This window comes from Mauremys mutica, chromosome 20 (genome assembly GCF_020497125.1).
Source record: "Mauremys mutica isolate MM-2020 ecotype Southern chromosome 20, ASM2049712v1, whole genome shotgun sequence".
Classification (NCBI taxonomy): domain Eukaryota; kingdom Metazoa; phylum Chordata; order Testudines; family Geoemydidae; genus Mauremys; species Mauremys mutica.
Window position 1 is genome coordinate 3,662,240 of NC_059091.1, and position 19,346 is coordinate 3,681,585.

General features: G+C 70.2%; 1 protein-coding gene across 2 annotated transcripts; it reads left to right on the plus strand.

Annotated features, from left to right (window-relative positions):
• Positions 1-11,235: 11,235 nt before the first annotated feature.
• On the plus strand, positions 11,236-19,206 carry NAB2 (NGFI-A binding protein 2). 2 transcript variants are annotated; one of them, XM_044995498.1, is made up of 7 exons: positions 11,236-11,407; positions 14,062-14,852; positions 15,246-15,379; positions 16,103-16,154; positions 16,507-16,639; positions 16,878-17,078; positions 17,825-19,206. In XM_044995498.1, the coding sequence occupies exons 2-7, from the start codon at positions 14,076-14,078 to the stop codon at positions 17,917-17,919; spliced, it is 1,392 nt and encodes a 463-aa protein (XP_044851433.1). In that variant the 5' UTR covers positions 11,236-11,407; positions 14,062-14,075; the 3' UTR covers positions 17,920-19,206. The 2 variants fall into 2 exon arrangements, with proteins under 2 accessions (XP_044851433.1, XP_044851434.1); XM_044995499.1 differs by lacking the exon at positions 16,878-17,078.
• Positions 19,207-19,346: the final 140 nt, after the last annotated feature.

A 19,346-nucleotide genomic window follows, 5' to 3' on the forward strand; every position in this document is an offset into this window, starting at 1 on the left:
GGCTCCTGCTTTCTGCAAAAGGGACTTTAAAAAAGGAAAGTTAAAGGATCATTTCTAGCACGGCAGCGACTCGATTCCTCGCGTTCAGTGGGGAAATACAGATGATTGGGGCTGAAATATAGAACCTGAGCCACTGGATTTTGTGGCTTTTCCAGTTTTCTGGCTGTGGGATCTTTTATTCTGCTCTCAGCCCCACGGTACCTCAAGCCAGGCTCTGATCAGCCACAGCTGCTGGGTAGGACAAGGTGCAACAGTGTGCCACAAACTAAGAGAAGGTGGAGCAGTGGAACCGGGGCTGCAGGACAACAACTGATGGAGGCAGGGGCCCCGGTGGAGAAATGCACCACTGTGCAGGTGCAGGGTGGGGATTTCAGCCTAGTGGTTAGATGGGAACAGGCAGGCTGCACCCATGATTTGCCAAATCCTGAATTTGCCCCATCCCCAAATCTCATTCCAATTGTAGTGAATGAATTAAAGTCCCGACTGGTTTCACAGTCCCCTGTTCCGGTCAGAACGGGGTGACCCCCACGCCATCCACCAGAGGTGACAGAGTCCCACCGACTGGCTGAGGTGCCAGGGTTTGGGCCAGCCCGTGCCAGGGGCCGTGCCCTCCGGCTGTGCCCTGCCTCCCTGCCCGATGGGCTCGTGACGCACCAGGGCTTGGAAAACACAGGGCACGCCAGCAAACAGCAGCCGGCGCGGCCATGAATCATCCTCTCCCTGCAGCCTCCCCCAGCCCATGCTGCTGCAGGCAGCCTCAATCCGGGGCTGCAGTCGTGAAGCCCAGTGCCGCCTGGCGCAGGGCCCTAGGGTTTGCGACCCACCGGAACAAGGGCCAGGAAGCCCGGAATTTTGGCCAGGCCTGAGCCCCGGCACCCGTGCTCGAAGCCGCTCGCTGCATCCGTTATGGACTGAAGCCCCAGCACTTCTGTCACTGCGAACGCAGCCCAAGGTGCAAGTCACAAACCTGCCTGCAATTTAACCCCAGGGGCTTTTCGCGGAGGGTAATTCCCCCAGGCAAAGGTGGGTGGTGAGGATTGCACGTCTCTCCCTCCCACGCTCTGCTCCGTTTGCCGCTACAGTTTGGGCTCCCTGCTCTGTTACTCAGCGTCCCCTGCCAGGGGTGAAGGGCTGAGCAGGGGCTGAACACACACAGGCCTTTGCAGTGGAGGGGGTTGAAATTAGCGAGAGGGCCCCCACCGAGGCGTCTCCAGGGGAACAGTGTGGCTGAGCACGGAGCAGATTGGGATTATCTCTGGCCACACCCATTCAAGGTCAGGGAGCGACAGTCGGTGCCCCAAAGCGCTTACCACTGAGAAAGGAGGGGAGGGGAAACTGAGTCACGGAGGTGGTGGGGGAGGTCACCCAGCCGGTCTGTGACAGAGCAAGAAACAGAAGCCAGGTCTTGTGAGTCTGAGGCCAGTGGCCTGGCCGTTAGATCAGAGGCATTCTGTCTATTGGCCTCTATTTCATTCTGAACTGGGATGTAATTATTAATACAGTCATTAAACTCTCCTATTTCATCCCCCCACCAAACCCACACAGCCCTCCAAATAAACTCCCACCTTTCGTCCCAGTATCGCTGTATGTGCCGGTGAAAAGTGGGACAGCAGCAGTGTGTACTGGGATCCCTCCCCCAGCGCTGGGATGCAGCCACCTCTGGAGTGCGGCACGGCAGCTGTTTGTCCGGGGACCCCTCCCCCAGCGCTGGGATGCAGCCACCTCTGGAGTGCGGCATGGCAGCTGTTTGTCCGGGGACCCCTCGCCCAGCGCTGGGATGCAGCCACCTCTGGAGTGCAGCACGGCAGCTGTTTGTCCGGGGACCCCTCACCCAGCGCTGGGTTGCAGCTGCCTCTAAAGGTGGGAGGCAGCAGCTGGCAGACGGTGAACATGGCAGCGCAGGACGGGGTGGGGCCAGCAGCGGTAATGGCAGGGAGAGGTGGGTTGATGCAAATTGGGCCCCTGGGGGGCAGGAGTTTAACCAGAAGCACAGGGGGGGCAAGGGGGGTCACAGACTCCCCCCGTCCCCCTTTTTCTCATGTTCCATTTGGAAGGCTGGGGTTGGAGGCGGGGGGCACGTACAAGGGAAGTGGGGGAGCAGAGGGGGAGGGGAAGGGAGTGGGGCTGAGGGGAGGGGGTGCAGGGAAGGAAGCGGGGGGGGGAGGGAGATTCTTGGCGATCCCGCTGTTCCCAGCCCCCACCCGGCACTTTCATGCCAAGTATTTTCTCGCTCGGGGACCTGGCAGGGCCGTGCCCACGCGCTGCCCACGGTGCCCGGCTCTCCCTGGGCTGGCCAGGAGTTCGCCCCCCCCCCGGCCTAGCAGGCTGGGGGGGGAGGGAGGGGGCTGCTGCCCCTGCTGGGGGGTGAGTCCTCCCTGCTCGCCCGCCCCCCCCTTCCTCGCCAGCTCCAGCGCCCAGCGTGAACCCCACTGAGCCATGCGGGGGGCAGAGTCCAGGGGTCTCGCTGGTCCCTGGGCAGGCTGCTCCCATCATCCCGCCCGGGGAACCCAGGAGTCCTGGCTCCCGCCCCTCCCCGAGCCAGGACTCCTGGGTTCCACCCCCAGCTGCGGGAAGGGCGTGTGGCCCAGTGGTCGGAGCAGGGCTGGGGGCTGCACGGAGCAGGGAGGAGCCGCCGCTCGCGGGCTGCAGGGGCCGCTGGTCTCTCCCCCCCGCGCCGCCGCCGCCCAGCTGGGCCCGGCCCGTGGGCGGCTGGTGCCGGCTCGAGGAGCCAGCTCCGGCCGCGTGGGCGGGGGATGTGCGTCAGCGAGGGGGCGAGCGGCACGTGGGATCGGGCCAGTGAATTCCAGCCCGGCCGGCCCCGAAGAGCTCCCGGGGGGCAGGGCCAGGCCGCGAGGGACCCTGATCCCCACATCCCGCTGGGGGCCCCGATCCCACATCCCGCTGGGGGGCACGATCCCCCAGGGACCAATCCCACATCCCTGTAGGACCCCTGATCCCCCACCCCTCTGGGGTCCCTGACCCCACATCCCGCTGGGGGCCCCGATCCCACATCCCTCTGGGGTCTAGAGCCCCCATCCCTCTGAGGCCCCTGATCCTCCAGGGGCCCAATCCCCCATCTTTCTGGGGCCCGATCCCACATCCCCAGGGAGGACTAGCACCCCTCAGCCCTAGGCAGCTGCCCTGATTCCCACAGCCTGGGGGAGGGGGGTAGAGATGGGCTGGATTCACACGGGGGGACTAGATCCCCACCCCAATCTCTTTATCCCTCCCCACATCCTCACAAGGGCCTGGAGCAGCTCAGACCCCACCGCCCAGAACTCCTGGGTTCCCTCCCCAGCTCTGGGAGGGGGGTGGGATCTAATAGGTTAGACTCCTGGGCTTTATCCCCAGGGCTGCCATTTACTGGCCCTGTGTCCATGAGGGGGAGGGGGATCCCCGTGCCTCAGTTTCCCTCTCCGTAGCACATGGACAGTAATGACAATGGAGCTTGGGGGAGGGGGTTGTGAGGGTTCACGAGCCTTTGCAAACTGTGGGGGACCGTTATTAAAGATGAGGGGGCGAAACCTCACGGGACATCATCTCGTCTGACTTCTTGAGTCAGCCCTGGCCTGGACCCAACTGCACGTGAGAGCTGTGACTCCCCCGCCCCCGCCAAGACTAGGGTGGGGTCTGCCCCACAGAGCAACTGCTGCTCAGGACTGAGGGGCACCAGCAGGGCTGGGAGTGGGGAGCCCAGGGCAGGGCTACCAGGGGGTTGTGGGTCAGGAGTGAGGGGCACCGGCAGAGCTGTGGGGGAGCCCAGGGCTGGGCTAGCAGGGGGTTGTGGGTCAGGAGTGAGGGGCATTGGCGGGGCTGTGGGAGCCCAGGGCAGGGCTAGCAGGGGCTGTGGGTCAAGAGTGAGGGGCACCGGCAGAGCTGGGGGGAGCCCAGGGCTGGGCTAGCAGGGGCTGTGGGTCAAGAGTGAGGGGCACCGGCAGAGCTGGGGGGAGCCCAGGGCAGGGCTAGCAGGGGGTTGTGGGTCAGGAGTGAGGGGCACTGGCGGGGCTGGGGGAGCCCAGGGCAGGGCTAGCAGGGGCTGCGGGTCGGGAGTGAGGGGCACCGGCAGAGCTGGGGGTGGGGAGCCCAGGGCTGGGCTAGCAGGGGGCTGCGGGTCAGGAGTGAGGGGCACCGGCAGAGCTGGGGGTGGGGAGCCCAGGGCTGGGCTAGCAGGGGGCTGCGGGTCGGGAGTGAGGGGCACTGGCGGGGCTGGGGGAGCCCAGGGCTGGGCTGGCAGGGGGCTGTGGGGTGCCGCGGTGAGTCCCACCCTTAGTCCATACATGTCCCTGGGCACACGTGTCGCACACAAACCCTCCAGGGCCCTCGCCATCCTCCCCCCACCCCCCGCTCCAGACCAGCCTGTGCTCGGCGGGGCCCTGGGGGGCTGGGACCAGCAGGAGCTGCTGCTCGGAGGCATGATGGGGAGTGGGTGGATTTGGGCACCTGCCAGGCAGTCCCGGCCCTGCCATCTCGCTGAGCCACCAGCCTGCGCCGGGGACCTGAGCGGGGCTATAAATAGCTGCCGGAGCGCGGCTGAATGAGCTGCGTGGGCGCCACGGAGCAAGGGGGCAGGAGGAGGCTGGGGGGATGGGCAGGGGGTGTGGGAGAGGGGCAGGGGGCTGGCTGGGGGGGCAGGGAGAGGGGCAGGGGCTGGCTGGGGGGGCAGGGAGCAGGGGGCTGGCTGGGGGGGCAGGGAGCAGGGGCAGGGGTCTGGCTGGGGGGGCAGGGAGCAGGGGCAGGGGGCTGGCTGGGGGGCAGGGAGAGGGGCAGGGGGCTGGCTGGGGGGGCAGGGAGCAGGGGGCTGGCTGGGGGGGCAGGGAGAGGGGCAGGGGGCTGGCTGAGGGGGCAGGGGGCAGGGGGGGGGGGCTGGCTGGGGGGGCAGGGAGCAGGGGTGGGGGCTGGCTGGGGGGGCAGGGAGCAGGGGGGGGCTGGCTCGGGGGGCCGGGAGCAGGGGTGGGGGCTGGCTGGGGGGGCAGGGAGCAGGGGCGGGGGGCTGGCTGGGGGGGCAGGGAGGGCAGGGGGCAGGGGCGGGGGGCTGGCTGGGGGGGCAGGGAGCAGGGGCGGGGGGCTGGCTGGGGGGGCAGGGAGCAGGGGCAGGGGGCTGGCTCGGGGGGCAGGGAGCAGGGGCGGGGGGCTGGCTGGGGGGGCAGGGAGCAGGGGGCTGGCTGGGGGGGCAGGGAGCAGGGGCGGGGGGCTGGCTGGGGGGGCAGGGGGCAGGGGTGGGGGGCTGGCTCGGGGGGCAGGGAGCAGGGGTGGGGGGCTGGCTGGGGGGGCAGGGGGCAGTGGCGGGGGGCTGGCTGGCTGGGGGGGCAGGGGTGGGGGCTGGCTGGGGGGGCAGGGGGCAGGGGCGGGGGGTTGGCTGGGGGGGCCAGGGGGCAGGGGGCTGGCTGGGGGGGCAGGGGGCAGGGGCGGGGGGCTGGCTGGGGGGGCAGGGGGCAGGGGCTTCCCCCCTCACAGCAGCAGGGAGGGGAGGAAAAGGCCACAGGGCATCGGCTCGCCAGCCCCCCCAGTGCCCGTCTGCTCCCCCCGTTGCCCCCGGCTCAGCCCTGCCCAGGAGCTCGCACAAGCCCCTGCAGCCCCTGGGCCCCGCCTGGAACAGGGGCCGGCGCTCAGCCCCCCCCACAACCCCCAGCTCCAGGGAGGCGACGCGCTGGATTTGGGGAAGAAAGAAGCTTAGACCCCAGAGGAGAGCGGGGGGGGGGGGACTGGGGACCCCACGGGGTTAACCATGAACGAGGGGCCAGATCCTCAGCCGCTGTGAAGTGATGTAGATTCAACGTCACCGACTCCAATGGCCCATTCATGCCAGCCGGGGATCCCGCCCCACTGACCCCGACGGAGCTACGGCCCATTCACGCCAGCCGGGGATCCCGCCCCACTGACCCCGACGGAGCTACGGCCCATTCACGCCAGCCGGGGATCCCGCCCCACTGACCCCGACAGAGCTACGGCCCATTCACGCCAGCCGGGGATCCCGCCCCACTGACCCCGACGGAGCTACCGCCCATTCATGCCAGCCGGGGTCCGGCCCCACTGACCCCGACGGAGCTACGGCCCATTCACGGCAGCCGGGGATCCGGCCCCATTGACCCCGACGGAGCTACGGCCCATTCACGCCAGCCGGGGTCCGGCCCCACTGACCCCGACGGAGCTACGGCCCATTCACGCCAGCCGGGGATCCCGCCCCACTGACCCCGACGGAGCTACGGCCCATTCACGCCAGCCGGGGATCCCGCTCCACTGACCCCGACAGAGCTACGGCCCATTCACGCCAGCCGGGGATCCCGCCCACTGACCCCGACGGAGCTACGGCCCATTCACGCCAGCCGGGGATCCGGCCCCATTGACCCCAATGGAGCTACGGCCCATTCACGCCAGCCGGGGATCCCGCCCCACTGACCCCAATGGAGCTACAGCCCATTCACGCCAGCCGGGGATCCGGCCCCATTGACCCCGACGGAGCTACGGCCCATTAACGCCAGCCGGGGATCCCGCCCCACTGACCCCAACGGAGCTACAGCCCATTCACGCCAGCCGGGGATCCCGCCCCACTGACCCCAGTGGAGCTACGGCCCATTCACGCCAGCCGGGGATCCCGCCCCACTGACCCCGACGGAGCTACGGCCCATTCACGCCAGCCGGGGATCCCGCCCCACTGACCCCGACGGAGCTACGGCCCATTCACGCCAGCCGGGGATCCCGCCCCACTGACCCCCATGGAGCTACGGCCCATTCACGCCAGCCGGGGATCCCGCCCCACTGACCCCAGTGGAGCTACGGCCCATTCACGCCAGCCGGGGTCCGGCCCCACTGACCCCGACGGAGCTACGGCCCATTCACGCCAGCCGGGGATCCCGCCCCACTGACCCCGACGGAGCTACGGCCCATTCACGCCAGCCGGGGATCCGGCCCCACTGACCCCCATGGAGCTATGGCCCATTCACGCCAGCCGGGGATCCTGCCCCACTGACCCCAATGGAGCTACGGCCCATTCACGCCAGCCGGGGATCCCGCCCCACTGACCCCGACGGAGCTACGGCCCATTCACGGCAGCCGGGGATCCCGCTTCACTGACCCCGACGGAGCTACGGCCCATTCACGCCAGCCAGGGATCCCGCCCCACTGACCCCAGTGGAGCTACGGCCCATTCACGCCAGCCGGGGATCCCGCTCCACTGACCCCCATGGAGCTACGGCCCATTCACGCCAGCCGGGGATCCCGCTCCACTGACCCCGACGGAGCTACGGCCCATTCACGCCAGCCGGGGATCCTGCCCCACTGACCCGACGGAGCTACGGCCTATTCACGCCAGCCGGGGATCCAGCCCCACTGACCCCCATGGAGCTACGGCCCATTCACGCCAGCCAGGGATCCCGCTCCACTGACCCCGACAGAGCTACGGCCCATTCACACCAGCCGGGGATCCTGCCCCATTGACCCCGACGGAGCTACGGCCTATTCACGCCAGCCGGGGATCCCGCCCCACTGACCCCCATGGAGCTACGGCCCATTCACGCCAGCCGGGGATCCCCCCCACTGACCCCAACGGAGCTACGGCCCATTCACGCCAGCCGGGGATCCCCCCCACTGACCCCGACGGAGCTACGGCCCATTCATGCCAGCCGGGGTCCGGCCCCACTGACCCCGACGGAGCTACGGCCCATTCACGGCAGCCGGGGATCCGGCCCCATTGACCCCGACGGAGCTACGGCCCATTCACGCCAGCCGGGGTCCGGCCCCACTGACCCCGACGGAGCTACGGCCCATTCACGCCAGCCGGGGATCCCGCCCCACTGACCCCGACGGAGCTACGGCCCATTCATGCCAGCCGGGGTCCGGCCCCACTGACCCCGACGGAGCTACGGCCCATTCACGGCAGCCGGGGATCCGGCCCCATTGACCCCGACGGAGCTACGGCCCATTCACGCCAGCCGGGGTCCGGCCCCACTGACCCCGACGGAGCTACGGCCCATTCACGCCAGCCGGGGATCCCGCCCCACTGACCCCGACGGAGCTACGGCCCATTCACGCCAGCCGGGGATCCCGCTCCACTGACCCCGACAGAGCTACGGCCCATTCACGCCAGCCGGGGATCCCGCCCACTGACCCCGACGGAGCTACGGCCCATTCACGCCAGCCGGGGATCCGGCCCCATTGACCCCAATGGAGCTACGGCCCATTCACGCCAGCCGGGGATCCCGCCCCACTGACCCCAATGGAGCTACAGCCCATTCACGCCAGCCGGGGATCCGGCCCCATTGACCCCGACGGAGCTACGGCCCATTCACGCCAGCCGGGGATCCCGCCCCACTGACCCCAACGGAGCTACAGCCCATTCACGCCAGCCGGGGATCCCGCCCCACTGACCCCAGTGGAGCTACGGCCCATTCATGCCAGCCGGGGATCCCGCCCTACTGACCCCGACGGAGCTACGGCCCATTCACGCCAGCCGGGGATCCCGCCCCACTGACCCCGACGGAGCTACGGCCCATTCACGCCAGCCGGGGATCCGGCCCCATTGACCCCAATGGAGCTACGGCCCATTCACGCCAGCCGGGGATCCCGCCCCACTGACCCCAGTGGAGCTACGGCCCATTCACGCCAGCCGGGGTCCGGCCCCACTGACCCCGACGGAGCTACGGCCCATTCACGCCAGCCGGGGATCCCGCCCCACTGACCCCGACGGAGCTACGGCCCATTCACACCAGCCGGGGATCCGGCCCCACTGACCCCCATGGAGCTATGGCCCATTCACGCCAGCCGGGGATCCTGCCCCACTGACCCCAATGGAGCTACGGCCCATTCACGCCAGCCGGGGATCCCGCCCCACTGACCCCGACGGAGCTACGGCCCATTCACGCCAGCCGGGGATCCCGCCCCACTGACCCCGACGGAGCTACGGCCCATTCACGCCAGCCAGGGATCCCGCCCCACTGACCCCAGTGGAGCTACGGCCCATTCACGCCAGCCGGGGATCCCGCTCCACTGACCCCCATGGAGCTACGGCCCATTCACGCCAGCCGGGGATCCCGCCCCACTGACCCCGACGGAGCTACGGCCCATTCACGCCAGCCGGGGATCCTGCCCCACTGACCCGACGGAGCTACGGCCTATTCACGCCAGCCGGGGATCCAGCCCCACTGACCCCCATGGAGCTACGGCCCATTCACGCCAGCCAGGGATCCCGCTCCACTGACCCCGACAGAGCTACGGCCCATTCACACCAGCCGGGGATCCTGCCCCATTGACCCCGACGGAGCTACGGCCTATTCACGCCAGCCGGGGATCCCGCCCCACTGACCCCCATGGAGCTACGGCCCATTCACGCCAGCCGGGGATCCCCCCCACTGACCCCAACGGAGCTACGGCCCATTCACGCCAGCCGGGGATCCCCCCCACTGACCCCGACGGAGCTACGGCCCATTCACGCCAGCCGGGGATCCCGCTCCACTGACCCCGACAGAGCTACGGCCCATTCACACCAGCCGGGGATCCTGCCCCATTGACCCCGACGGAGCTACGGCCTATTCACGCCAGCCGGGGATCCGGCCCCATTGACCCCGACGGAGCTACGGCCCATTCACGCCAGCCAGGGATCCCGCCCCACTGACCCCAGTGGAGCTATGGCCCATTCACGCCAGCCGGGGATCCCGCTCCACTGACCCCCATGGAGCTACGGCCCATTCACGCCAGCCGGGGATCCCGCTCCACTGACCCCGACGGAGCTACGGCCCATTCACGCCAGCCGGGGATCCTGCCCCACTGACCCGACGGAGCTACGGCCTATTCACGCCAGCCGGGGATCCGGCCCCACTGACCCCCATGGAGCTACGGCCCATTCACGCCAGCCAGGGATCCCGCTCCACTGACCCCGACAGAGCTACGGCCCATTCACACCAGCCGGGGATCCTGCCCCATTGACCCCGACGGAGCTACGGCCTATTCACGCCAGCCGGGGATCCCGCCCCACTGACCCCCATGGAGCTACGGCCCATTCACGCCAGCCGGGGATCCCCCCCACTGACCCCAACGGAGCTACGGCCCATTCACGCCAGCCGGGGATCCCCCCCACTGACCCCGACGGAGCTACGGCCCATTCACGCCAGCCGGGGATCCCGCTCCACTGACCCCGACGGAGCTACGGCCCATTCACGCCAGCCGGGGATCCCGCCCCCACTGAGCCCAATGGAACTACGGCTGTGGGGCTCACCTCCCATCCCACCCCCACAAGGCAGAGAGCAGGAGGGGGCGGAGGCAGCCCACGCCGTGACCTCTGCTAGCAGGATGAATCACTGCTCCCTCGGCCCCAGCAAAGGCCAGAGCCCACGCGGTGCCCGTGGGCGGGACTGAGCACCGGGCTGGATCCCCCCTCCCTCCCGCCCCACTCCAGTGGGGCCGAACCCAGGGCCTTCCTCCCCAAAGGAGCTAGAGGAGTAGCGCCCGTGGCGGGCAGCGGCAGTAGGAGGCTGTTATCCTCCCAGCCAGGGCAGCTGCTGCGGGGCCCACGGCACCCAGCACGACACAGGTGGGGGGACTCTGGCAATGGCACCCCAGCCATTGGGGGGGGTCTCTTCGCCGGGGGGGCGCTAAATGGGGGGGTGCTTGTCCCCACTGCGTACCGGGGGTGCGGGAGGTTAGAATCGCCAGCACCCGCTTGGCGTGGGCTCGGCAGACACGGCCCCCGGCCTCCCGCCCAGCAGCACCAAGGGGGAGGGGAGGGCGCCGTGACCCACACTCCCTGGGCAGAGACAACACGGGAGAAGCCCCCCCCCCCGCGATGCTCCTTGTCCCCCTGGGGGTGGTGCCCCAGCCCCCTGGATCTGCCCCCCTGTGTCCTGCCCTACCTGCACCCACCCTCCATGGGGACCCCCCCCGTGCTTCCTTTGGACCATCCAGGGATGCCCCCTGCACCCCCCTGCCCTGGGGACCCCTGCGCCCCCTGCCCCTGGGGACCCCTGTGCCCCTTGGGCTCCCTGCGCCCCCTGCTCCTGGGGACCCCTGCGCCCTCTTCCCCCCTCCCGCGGACCTCCCCCCCACCCTCCGCCTCCCCTGCCCCTGCGCCCCGCCCAGCCTGCGCCCCCCTCCCCGGACCCCTCTCGGGGGCCGGCGGGGCGGAGGGAGGCGCCGCTGGAACCCGCCCCCGGAGCCTCCCACGCGCCGCGCAGCGCAGCCGGGCGCTGCTATTTCTCTGTAAATCCGGTGTGGGCGGCGCGCAGAGCGCAGCGGCGGCGGCAGCGAGCGGCCAGCGCCGAGCGGGGCAGCGGCGGCGGCGCGATCCAGCCGGCCCGGGGCAGCGGAGACCCCGGAGAGCCCCCGGCCCGGCCCCCGCCGCCGGGCGTGCCCGGGCGGGGCGAGCGAGGCGCCGGGGAGTTGGGAGCCACAGCGGCGGGGCGCGGCTCCAGCCAGGCCAGTAAGCGAGGGAGGGGGGGCTGGCACAGCAGGGAGAGCCGGGGGGGGCAGCAGGGAGAGCTGGGGGGTGGGGAGCCGGGGGGAGGCAGCAGGGAGAGCTGGGGGGGCAGCAGGGAGAGCTGGGGGGGCAGGCGGCTCGCACAGCAGGGAGAGCTGGGGTGGGCAGCTGGGGGGGGCAGCAGGGAGAGCCGGGGGGGGCTAGCATGGGGGGACCTGGGGGGTTGGCACAGCAGGGAGAGCTGGGGGGCGGGGGGTTGGCATGGGGGGAGCTGAGGGGCAGGCGACTGGCACAACAGGGAGAGGCGGGGGGCTGGCATGGCAGGCAGAACTGGGGGTGTGAGCTGAGTGAGGAGCTGTGGGGGGGCTGGCATGGGTGTTGCTGGGGGCAGGGGGCTGGCATGACAGGGAGCTGGGCAGGTGGGGGATGGGGCAGCAGGGGGAGTTGGGCAGCGCCTGGGGCAGAAGCCTGGGGGCGGGAGGGAGTGGGGACAGGGAAGGGGGAGCTGGGCTGGCCTGGGGAAGGAAGCCTGGGGCAGGAGGAGCACAGGATGGCATGGAGGGGGGGTCTGGGTTTTGCTGACACTGGACCATGAAGGTCTCCCGGAATCCGGGAGACTGTGGGGGCTGCCCCCGCCCCCCGTGGCCTGGTGCAGTATTTGCCCTTCGCTCTCCAGGCGCTGAGACGTCTCCTGGGGGGCTGGCTGCCCCGCCCAAAGTCAGGCCAGAGCTGGGGGAGGGGGATGGACATCTCAGGACTGTGACACCCCCCCCCCAAACCGTTGCTGCTCTAAACTTCTTGATGGGAGGGGCACCTGGAATAAGGCGCCTGAGCTGGGATGCTGGGGAATGTGTATGGGGGGGTCCCCTCCTTCCCCATTCAGGGATGGAGCTGGGGATCTCCCCAGTGCTGTAGCGGTCCCAGCACCCTGTCCTTGTGGGGCATTGCCCCCGGGATGGGGGCAGAGGCTGGGTGCGGGGGATGTATCCCAGGCACCCCCCCATGGGCAGTGGGGCGACCCTTCCAGCCTTGTGCCCACCTGTCTGGGGGCTGCCACTGCCCCAGGCTCCTTCTCTTGGCTCCAGGAGCGAGACCCTCCCGATTGCGTCGTAGTGGGACTGGGCGGGGGGAGGGGAGACCCTGCTGATCGGGGGCTCCAAGCCAGTTGCCCACGGCTCTGGCTCCGGGGGGTGCTGGCAGTGGGGCTGCGCAGGTGCCGGATTGGGAGGGGTCGAGCTGTGCTCACGGGTCCTGTGTGCCCCCAAAACGCTGCATGCACAAGCACGCCCATTGCCCTGAATCCACGGGCATCTCCCTGGCGCCCGCGGGAAACACCAACGCACAGCTCAGGCTCCCGGTGGCATGTACAAAAGCCGGATTCTCTGTGAGGGTACAGGGCACTGCCCCTTAGTGGGGGCTGGGCTACACGGGGGGAGTGTAAAGTTGGTGCTGGGTGCAGTGTGGGGGGTTGGTGGGGTGCAGTGCAGAATGCAGTGAGGGGGGGTTGCAGCCATGCAGTGGCGGGAGGTTAGGGTGCTGGGTGCAGTGTGGGGAGGTTGGTGGGGTGCAGTGCAGAATGCAGTGGGGGGTTGCAGCCATGCAGTGCGGGGAGGTTGGGGTGCTGGGTGCAGTGTGGGGAGGTTGGTGGGGTGCAGTGCAGAATGCAGTGGGGGGTTGCAGCCATGCAGTGCGGAGAGGTTGGGGTGCTGGGTGCAGTGCAGGGAGGTTGGTGGGGTGCAGTGTGGGGAGGTGGTGGGGTGCAGTGCGGGGAGGTTGGGGTGCTGGGTGCAGTGCAGCGAGGTTGGTGGGGTGCAGTGTAGGGAGGTGGTGGGGTGCAGTGCAGGGAGGTTGGGGTGCGGGGTGCAGTGCGGGGAGGTTGGGGTGCTGGGTGCAGTGCAGCGAGGTTGGTGGGGTGCAGTGTGGGGAGGTGGTGGGGTGCAGCAAGGTGAGGTTGGGGTGCTGGGTGCAGTGCAGCGAGGTTGGTGGGGTGCAGTGTGGGGAGGTGGTGGGGTGCAGTGCGGGGAGGTTGGGGTGCTGGGTGCAGTGCGGGGAGGTTGGTGGGGTGCAGTGTGGGGAGGTGGTGGGGTGCAGTGCAGGGAGGTTGGGGTGCGGGGTGCAGTGCGGGGAGGTTGGGGTGCTGGGTGCAGTGCAGCGAGGTTGGTGGGGTGCAGTGCGGGGAGGTTGGGATGCTGGGTGCAGTGCGGGGAGGTTGGTGGGGTGCAGTGTGGGGAGGTGGTGGGGTGCAGTGTGGGGAGGTTGGGGTGCTGGGTGCAGTGCGGGGAGGTTGGGGTGCTGGGTGCAGTGTGGGGAGGTTGGTGGGGTGCAGTGCAGAATGCAGTGGGGGGTTGCAGCCATGCAGTGCGGGGAGGTTGGGGTGCTGGATGCAGTGCAGCGAGGTTGGTGGGGTGCAGTGTGGGGAGGTGGTGGGGTGCAGTGCGGGGAGGTTGGGGTGCTGGGTGCAGTGCAGCGAGGTTGGTGCAGTGGCCCGGGCTGTTACCACACACCAGCCGGTGACCTTCCCTCTCCCAAGGGCTGGGTTGGGGACCCCGGCTCTCCCGGCCGTGTTGAGCTCTGGCTGGTGGCTGGGTCTCCATTCACCCCCCTCTCCCCCACCCCATGCCCTGCCCTGGCACTGACGCCCCCTCTTCCCCCCACAGGCCTGCCCCTCGCCATGGCCCTGCCCCGCACCCTGGGCGAGCTGCAGCTGTACCGGGTGCTGCAGCGGGCCAACCTGCTCTCCTACTACGAGACCTTCATCCAGCAGGGCGGGGACGACGTGCAGCAGCTGTGCGAGGCGGGCGAGGAGGAGTTCCTGGAGATCATGGCGCTGGTGGGCATGGCCACCAAGCCCCTGCACGTCCGGCGCCTGCAGAAGGCCCTGCGGGAATGGGCCGCCAACCCCGGCCTCTTCAGCCAGCCCGTGGCCTCCCTGCCGGTCAGCAGCATCCCCCTCTTCAAGCTCTCCGAGAGCGGCGGGCGCAAGTCGCTCAGCAACGGGCACGCCAGCCCCGGCGAGGCCCCGGGCAAGGCCACGCCGCCCGCCCGCAGCCCCTCGGAGCCGGGGGAGAAGCTCTCCCCCCTGCCCGCCCCCCAGTGGCCGGGGCGGAGCACCCCGGAGTCGGAGGGGGGCGGCGCGGAGGAGGACGGGGGGCCGCCCCCCTTCTCGCCGGGGGCGGGCGGGGAGCCGGCCCCGGAGCAGCTGGAGCCGGAGCTGGCGAGGACGGTGGCGGAGAGCGTGGAGCGGCTGCTGCAGAGCTGCCCGCGGGGGGGCGAGCCCGGGCTGCGCGCCCTCATGAAGCTCAACAAGAAGCTGGCCAAGGCGGTGGGGCACATCTTCCAGCTGGCCGACGGGGACCGGCGCAAGGAGGAGGAGATCCGCCGGCACAGCGCCATCTACGGGCGGGGCGAGGCCCGGCGCCGCGACGGCAAGCCGCTCACGCTGCACGAGGTGAGCTGGGGCGGGGGAGCGGGAGCGACGGCCGGGGGCAGCACACGCCGCTGGGGCGGGGGGCTTGGCAGCAGGGGGGCCACAGGGGAGCCCTCGCCCAGAACCCCCCCCCCCAATGCAGCCACCTCTGGGGTGGGATGGCTCCACAAGGGGACTCCTGTATCTGACTGCAACAGTCCATGGATTGGGGAGGGGGCTGGGAGCCAGGACGCCTGGGTTCTATTCCAGGCCTCTTGCCGTCCCTCCATCCTCTATTTATCCATCCCTGGAGCCTTTATCCTGCCTTCGGCCCATCCCTCTGCCCCTCCCCATGGCCTCAAGGCTCCTGGGGTCCCCCCCAGCCCATGTCTCGCCCCCCCCCCCGCTAACGGCCTCCGTCTCGGCCCCCCCCAGCTGACCATCAACGAGGCGGCGGCGCAGTTCTGCCTGCGCGACCACACGCTGCTGCTGCGCCGGGTGGAGCTGTTCTCCCTGTCGCGCCAGGTGGCCCGGGAAAGCACCTACCTGTCCTCGCTCAAGGGAGCCAGGTGAGCTGGGAGCCCCGGAGCCGCCCCCTCCCGTGCGGCCCCTGGGCCGGGCTGGGGGGCCCCTGGGCCCTGGCGTTGCTCAGGGTACGGGGCAGCAGAGCAGGGGGCGGGGGCTGCAGGGGGGCTAGGGGGGCCCAGGGCAGTGGGGTGAGGGGCCCAGGGGGCATCAGGCTGTGGGGAGGCTGCTGCAGACTCCGGCTCCCCCCCCAGCCTCTCTCTGCCCCCAGTGCCCAGCGGCGCCGCCCTGCCCGCTCCCTCTTGTGGGGCAGGGGGGCATTGGAAGCTGCCTTCCTCTTCCTCCCCTCCCCGCGGGGGATTTCTCATCCCCCCCCCTCCCCCCGGCCGAGCCAGCTGCCCACCTGCCCTGCAGCCCGGCCCCCGAGTTCCTCTTTCGCTTTGGATATTTTCCATCTGAGCCGCCGCGTCCCAGGGAGGGCGACATCGGGGAGCCCGGCGGGGGGGGGGGGAAGGTGCCAGCTTGCAACCCCCTCCTCTCCCTGGATTAGCCGGGGCTGGTCCCCCCCGGGAGCGGTGGGTGGCCGAGCCGGAGGAGTCCCGGCGTTGGAGCGGCACCATGACCCAGCGGCTCCGGTATCCCCCCCACCCCGGGCTGCGGGGTCTCCGCCTGCCCCTCGAGCCGCCGGGGTCTGAGCCCTCCTGCCCTGGGGGGCTCCCGGCAGCGCCTCCCGGCCCCTGACGCTTTGTCCTGTCACTTCCGCGCAGGTCGCATCCGGACGAGGGCGGAGCCGTGCAGCCCAAGAAGCTGAAGCAGGAGGTGGGTGCTGGGCGGGCGGGTGCCCCGGGGGTGCCGCTGGCGGGGGGGGGGGGGATGACAGCCGGCTTTGGGGGCGCTGGAGCAGCGGGCGAGGGAGAGGAGCTGGCACTGGGGGGTGGGTGGCTCCCTCCTTAGCCAGGGTCTGTCCCCGGCTCTGAGCTGCCTGCTGGGGGATTCTCAGCCCACGGGGCCATCCTGCGCCCCGTGCCCACGCGGGAGGGGTCTGGCTCACCCCCATCCCGGCTACCTGGCCCGGTGGGGCTACCTGAGCTTGGTGCCTCCATCCCATCCAGCTGGGCACCAGGCAGGGTCTGACACCCCCCCCCCCCTCTAACCGGCCACTCGCCTGCAGGTGGGTGAGCAGAGCCGCCCTGAGCCCCTGCAGCTGCCGGGGGGCTCGGAGTCCTACGCCCCCCCGTACAGAGCCAGCCTGGAGGAGGATGCGGCCAGCCTGTCGGGGGAGAGCCTGGACGGGCATCTGCAGGGTGAGTGGGGAGCGGGGGGCGGCGGGGGGGCTTTGTATTGATTAACCCCGTCAGCACCGCAGGGACCTTCCCCGGCCAAGGGCAGGACACAGACCCCCCCCTCTTGTGTTCCTGGGCGTGGGGGGCAGGGTGCCCGTGCATCTACCCCCCCCCCCCCAAGCTGCTACAGGGAGGCAGAGACCTGCAGCCCCTGGCACCCGACTCCGCCCCCGCTGACCCCCGCTCGCTCTCTCTGCAGCCGTCGGCTCCTGCCCCCGCCTCACGCCGCCCCCCAGCGCCGCCCCCGACCTGCCCCTCGGCCTCCCCCCCCACGGGCTCTGGAGCCGCCACATCCTGCAGCAGACGCTGATGGACGAGGGGCTGCGCCTGGCCCGGCTGGTGTCCCACGAGCGCGTCGGGCGCCTCAGCCCCTGCCTGCCGGGCAAGTCCCCGGGCCCAGGTGAGCTGCCCCCTCCAGCCCTGCCCGGGAGGGGTGAAAGGGGGTCCTGGGGCCTGTGCCCCAGAAGTTAGGGATGGGATAGCGGGGGTGGGGCAGGGGCCTTGGGGGGGTACCTGGCTGGGGGGGAGGGGTCAGGGTTTATACCCACATGGGCTGTTCCCTGCACCCAGCTTGGGGCTGAGAGCTGGGGGAGCCCAGGGCTGCGGGTCGGGAGTGAGGGGCACCGGCAGAGCTGGGGGTGGGGAGCCCAGGGCCGGGCTAGCAGGGGCTGCAGGTCGGGAGTGAGGGGCACTGGCAGAGCTGGGTGGGGGGAGCCCAGGGCCGGGCTAGCAGGGGCTGCGGGTCGGGAGTGAGGGGCACCGGCAGAGCTGGGTGGGGGGAGCCCAGGGCCGGGCTAGCAGGGGCTGCGGGTCGGGAGTGAGGGGCACTGGCAGAGCTGGGTGGGGAGCCCAGGGCCGGGCTAGCAGGGGCTGCGGGTCGGGAGTGAGGGGCACCGGCAGAGCTGGGGGGCCCGGGCCCAGCTCTGTGATTTGCTCTTTGTCTCACCAGTCACTGAATGGAAAAAAGAAACAATTGTGGAAATTCCACCCAGCCCCTCCCCCGCCCAGCCAGGAGAGGAAGGAAGTGGGGGGCGGGCGGGGGCGGCTGACGTCCTGGGAACCCCATTGGAAGCAGCCCGCGGGGGTGGGGGGAGGGTGTTTCCTCCGGGGGGGGCCCTCAGGCTGACCTGGCCTGTCTCCCCGCAGAGTTCGAGGACGGGCTGGCAGAGGGGGCCCCCCCGGCCCAGGCCGAGTCCCGCCGGAGCAGCGTCAAGGTGGAGCAGGAGACCAGCCGGCAGTGAGCCGCCGAAGCCCCCCGGGTAGGGGGGTGGGGCCCACAGCAGCCCCCCCTCCACTAACAAGCAATAACCCCAGGACTGGGGGGGCCCCCCTCCCTGTGTGCTCCCCAGAGAGCCAGGCCCGGGGGCAGCGGGGGGCTGGGCAGCGCTGGCCCAGGCCTGGCCGCCGCAGGGCGAAGGGACGGGGCCAGCAGGGAGGGCCCAGCCCGGTGAATGGAACGGGCTGGGCACGGTCCGACTGCCCCCCCTCCAAACCCCCCCCCCGCGGCCTCCTAGCCCCAGGTCTCCCCCCAGCTGGGGTGATGGGAAGGGCCACTCTTCAGTGCGGGGGTGCTTTAAGGGGGGATGACATTCATTCCCCCCCCCCCCCGAGAGGCAGGGAGAAGAGAGCTGGGGGGGAGACCCCGGGAAGGGCTCTTGCAGGCAAAGCACAAGAATGGGGGGGCTGAAGGGGCCAGGGGGTGATCCCGGGGGGCCAGGAGAAGGATGCTGAGTTCGGAGGGTCTGGCCCAGCCTCCCCCACTGGCTGTGGAGGGGAACCAAGCTGCCGGGGCTGCTGGTTGTGGGCTGAGGCTGCCGGCAGGGAGGGCCTGACGGGGGAAATCACTTCCCCCCCCCCCCCTGCAAATTCCCCCTTCCACTGCTGCCCCCAACTCCCCATCTACCCCCCAAATTTCCCAGCCCAGCAGTGCAAGTGTCCTGGTCTGGGAGCCTCACAGCCCGAAATCCACCCCCCCTCCCTGATCCGACCACTCCTGCTGGGCTGGGCTGGGAGGGGGGGGGACATGCTGTCCTTGGCACACCAGCCCCCCCCAAACACACCCAGGCCCCGGCTGTATCCCCACCTCTGGGGCCAGCTGTTTGCACACAGCACAGACAATCCACCCCCCTGGACTCTGCCCCAGCCCCCAGCATGGGGGGCCTTAGCACGGGGGGGGAGAGATTTAATGGGACAATCAGGGAACCCCCCCGCCCCATGTTACCACACAGGGGGGGCAGAGCAGATTAAAAAGCCACCTGGCTGGGGGCAGGGGCATCAGGGAAAAGATGGGGGGGGGCTCAGCACCGGTGTCACTGCCCCCAGCATATTCCACGGGAGGCTGTTCCCCTCCTCACTCGCCGGGGGGGGGGGTCCAGGCTGCACTGTGGAGCCCCCCCGTTCCCGGCAGCGCTGGTTCGAGACCCGGTCACGCTCCCGGCGGCCGCCGGCTTAGAGCATTAGCGACGTTTCCTTTGCAGCCTGTACAGTAGATTATTTATTTTGTTATTTTGGAATAAAACTTTATTTTATGGCTTAATCCCCTCTCCGCTCCCGAGCTGCAAGGGGGGGTCGGGGGGCTGGGACGGGGGTGGGCGGCAGAGCACAGGGGGCAATAGACGAGGGGCAGCAGCCATGGTGGGGGGAGAGCTGGGCTAGCAGGGGCTGCGGG

What these genes read in the sequence shown, in the direction of transcription:
- NAB2 (XM_044995498.1), top strand. Translation starts at nt 14,076, where the DNA reads ATGGCCCTGCCCCGCACCCTGGGCGAGCTGCAGCTGTACCGGGTGCTG. An exon ending in TCCTCGCTCAAGGGAGCCAG is followed by an intron (nt 15,380 to 16,102) that starts GTGAGCTGGGAG and finishes ACTTCCGCGCAG; the next exon opens with GTCGCATCCGGACGAGGGCG. An exon ending in CCAAGAAGCTGAAGCAGGAG is followed by an intron (nt 16,155 to 16,506) that starts GTGGGTGCTGGG and finishes ACTCGCCTGCAG; the next exon opens with GTGGGTGAGCAGAGCCGCCC.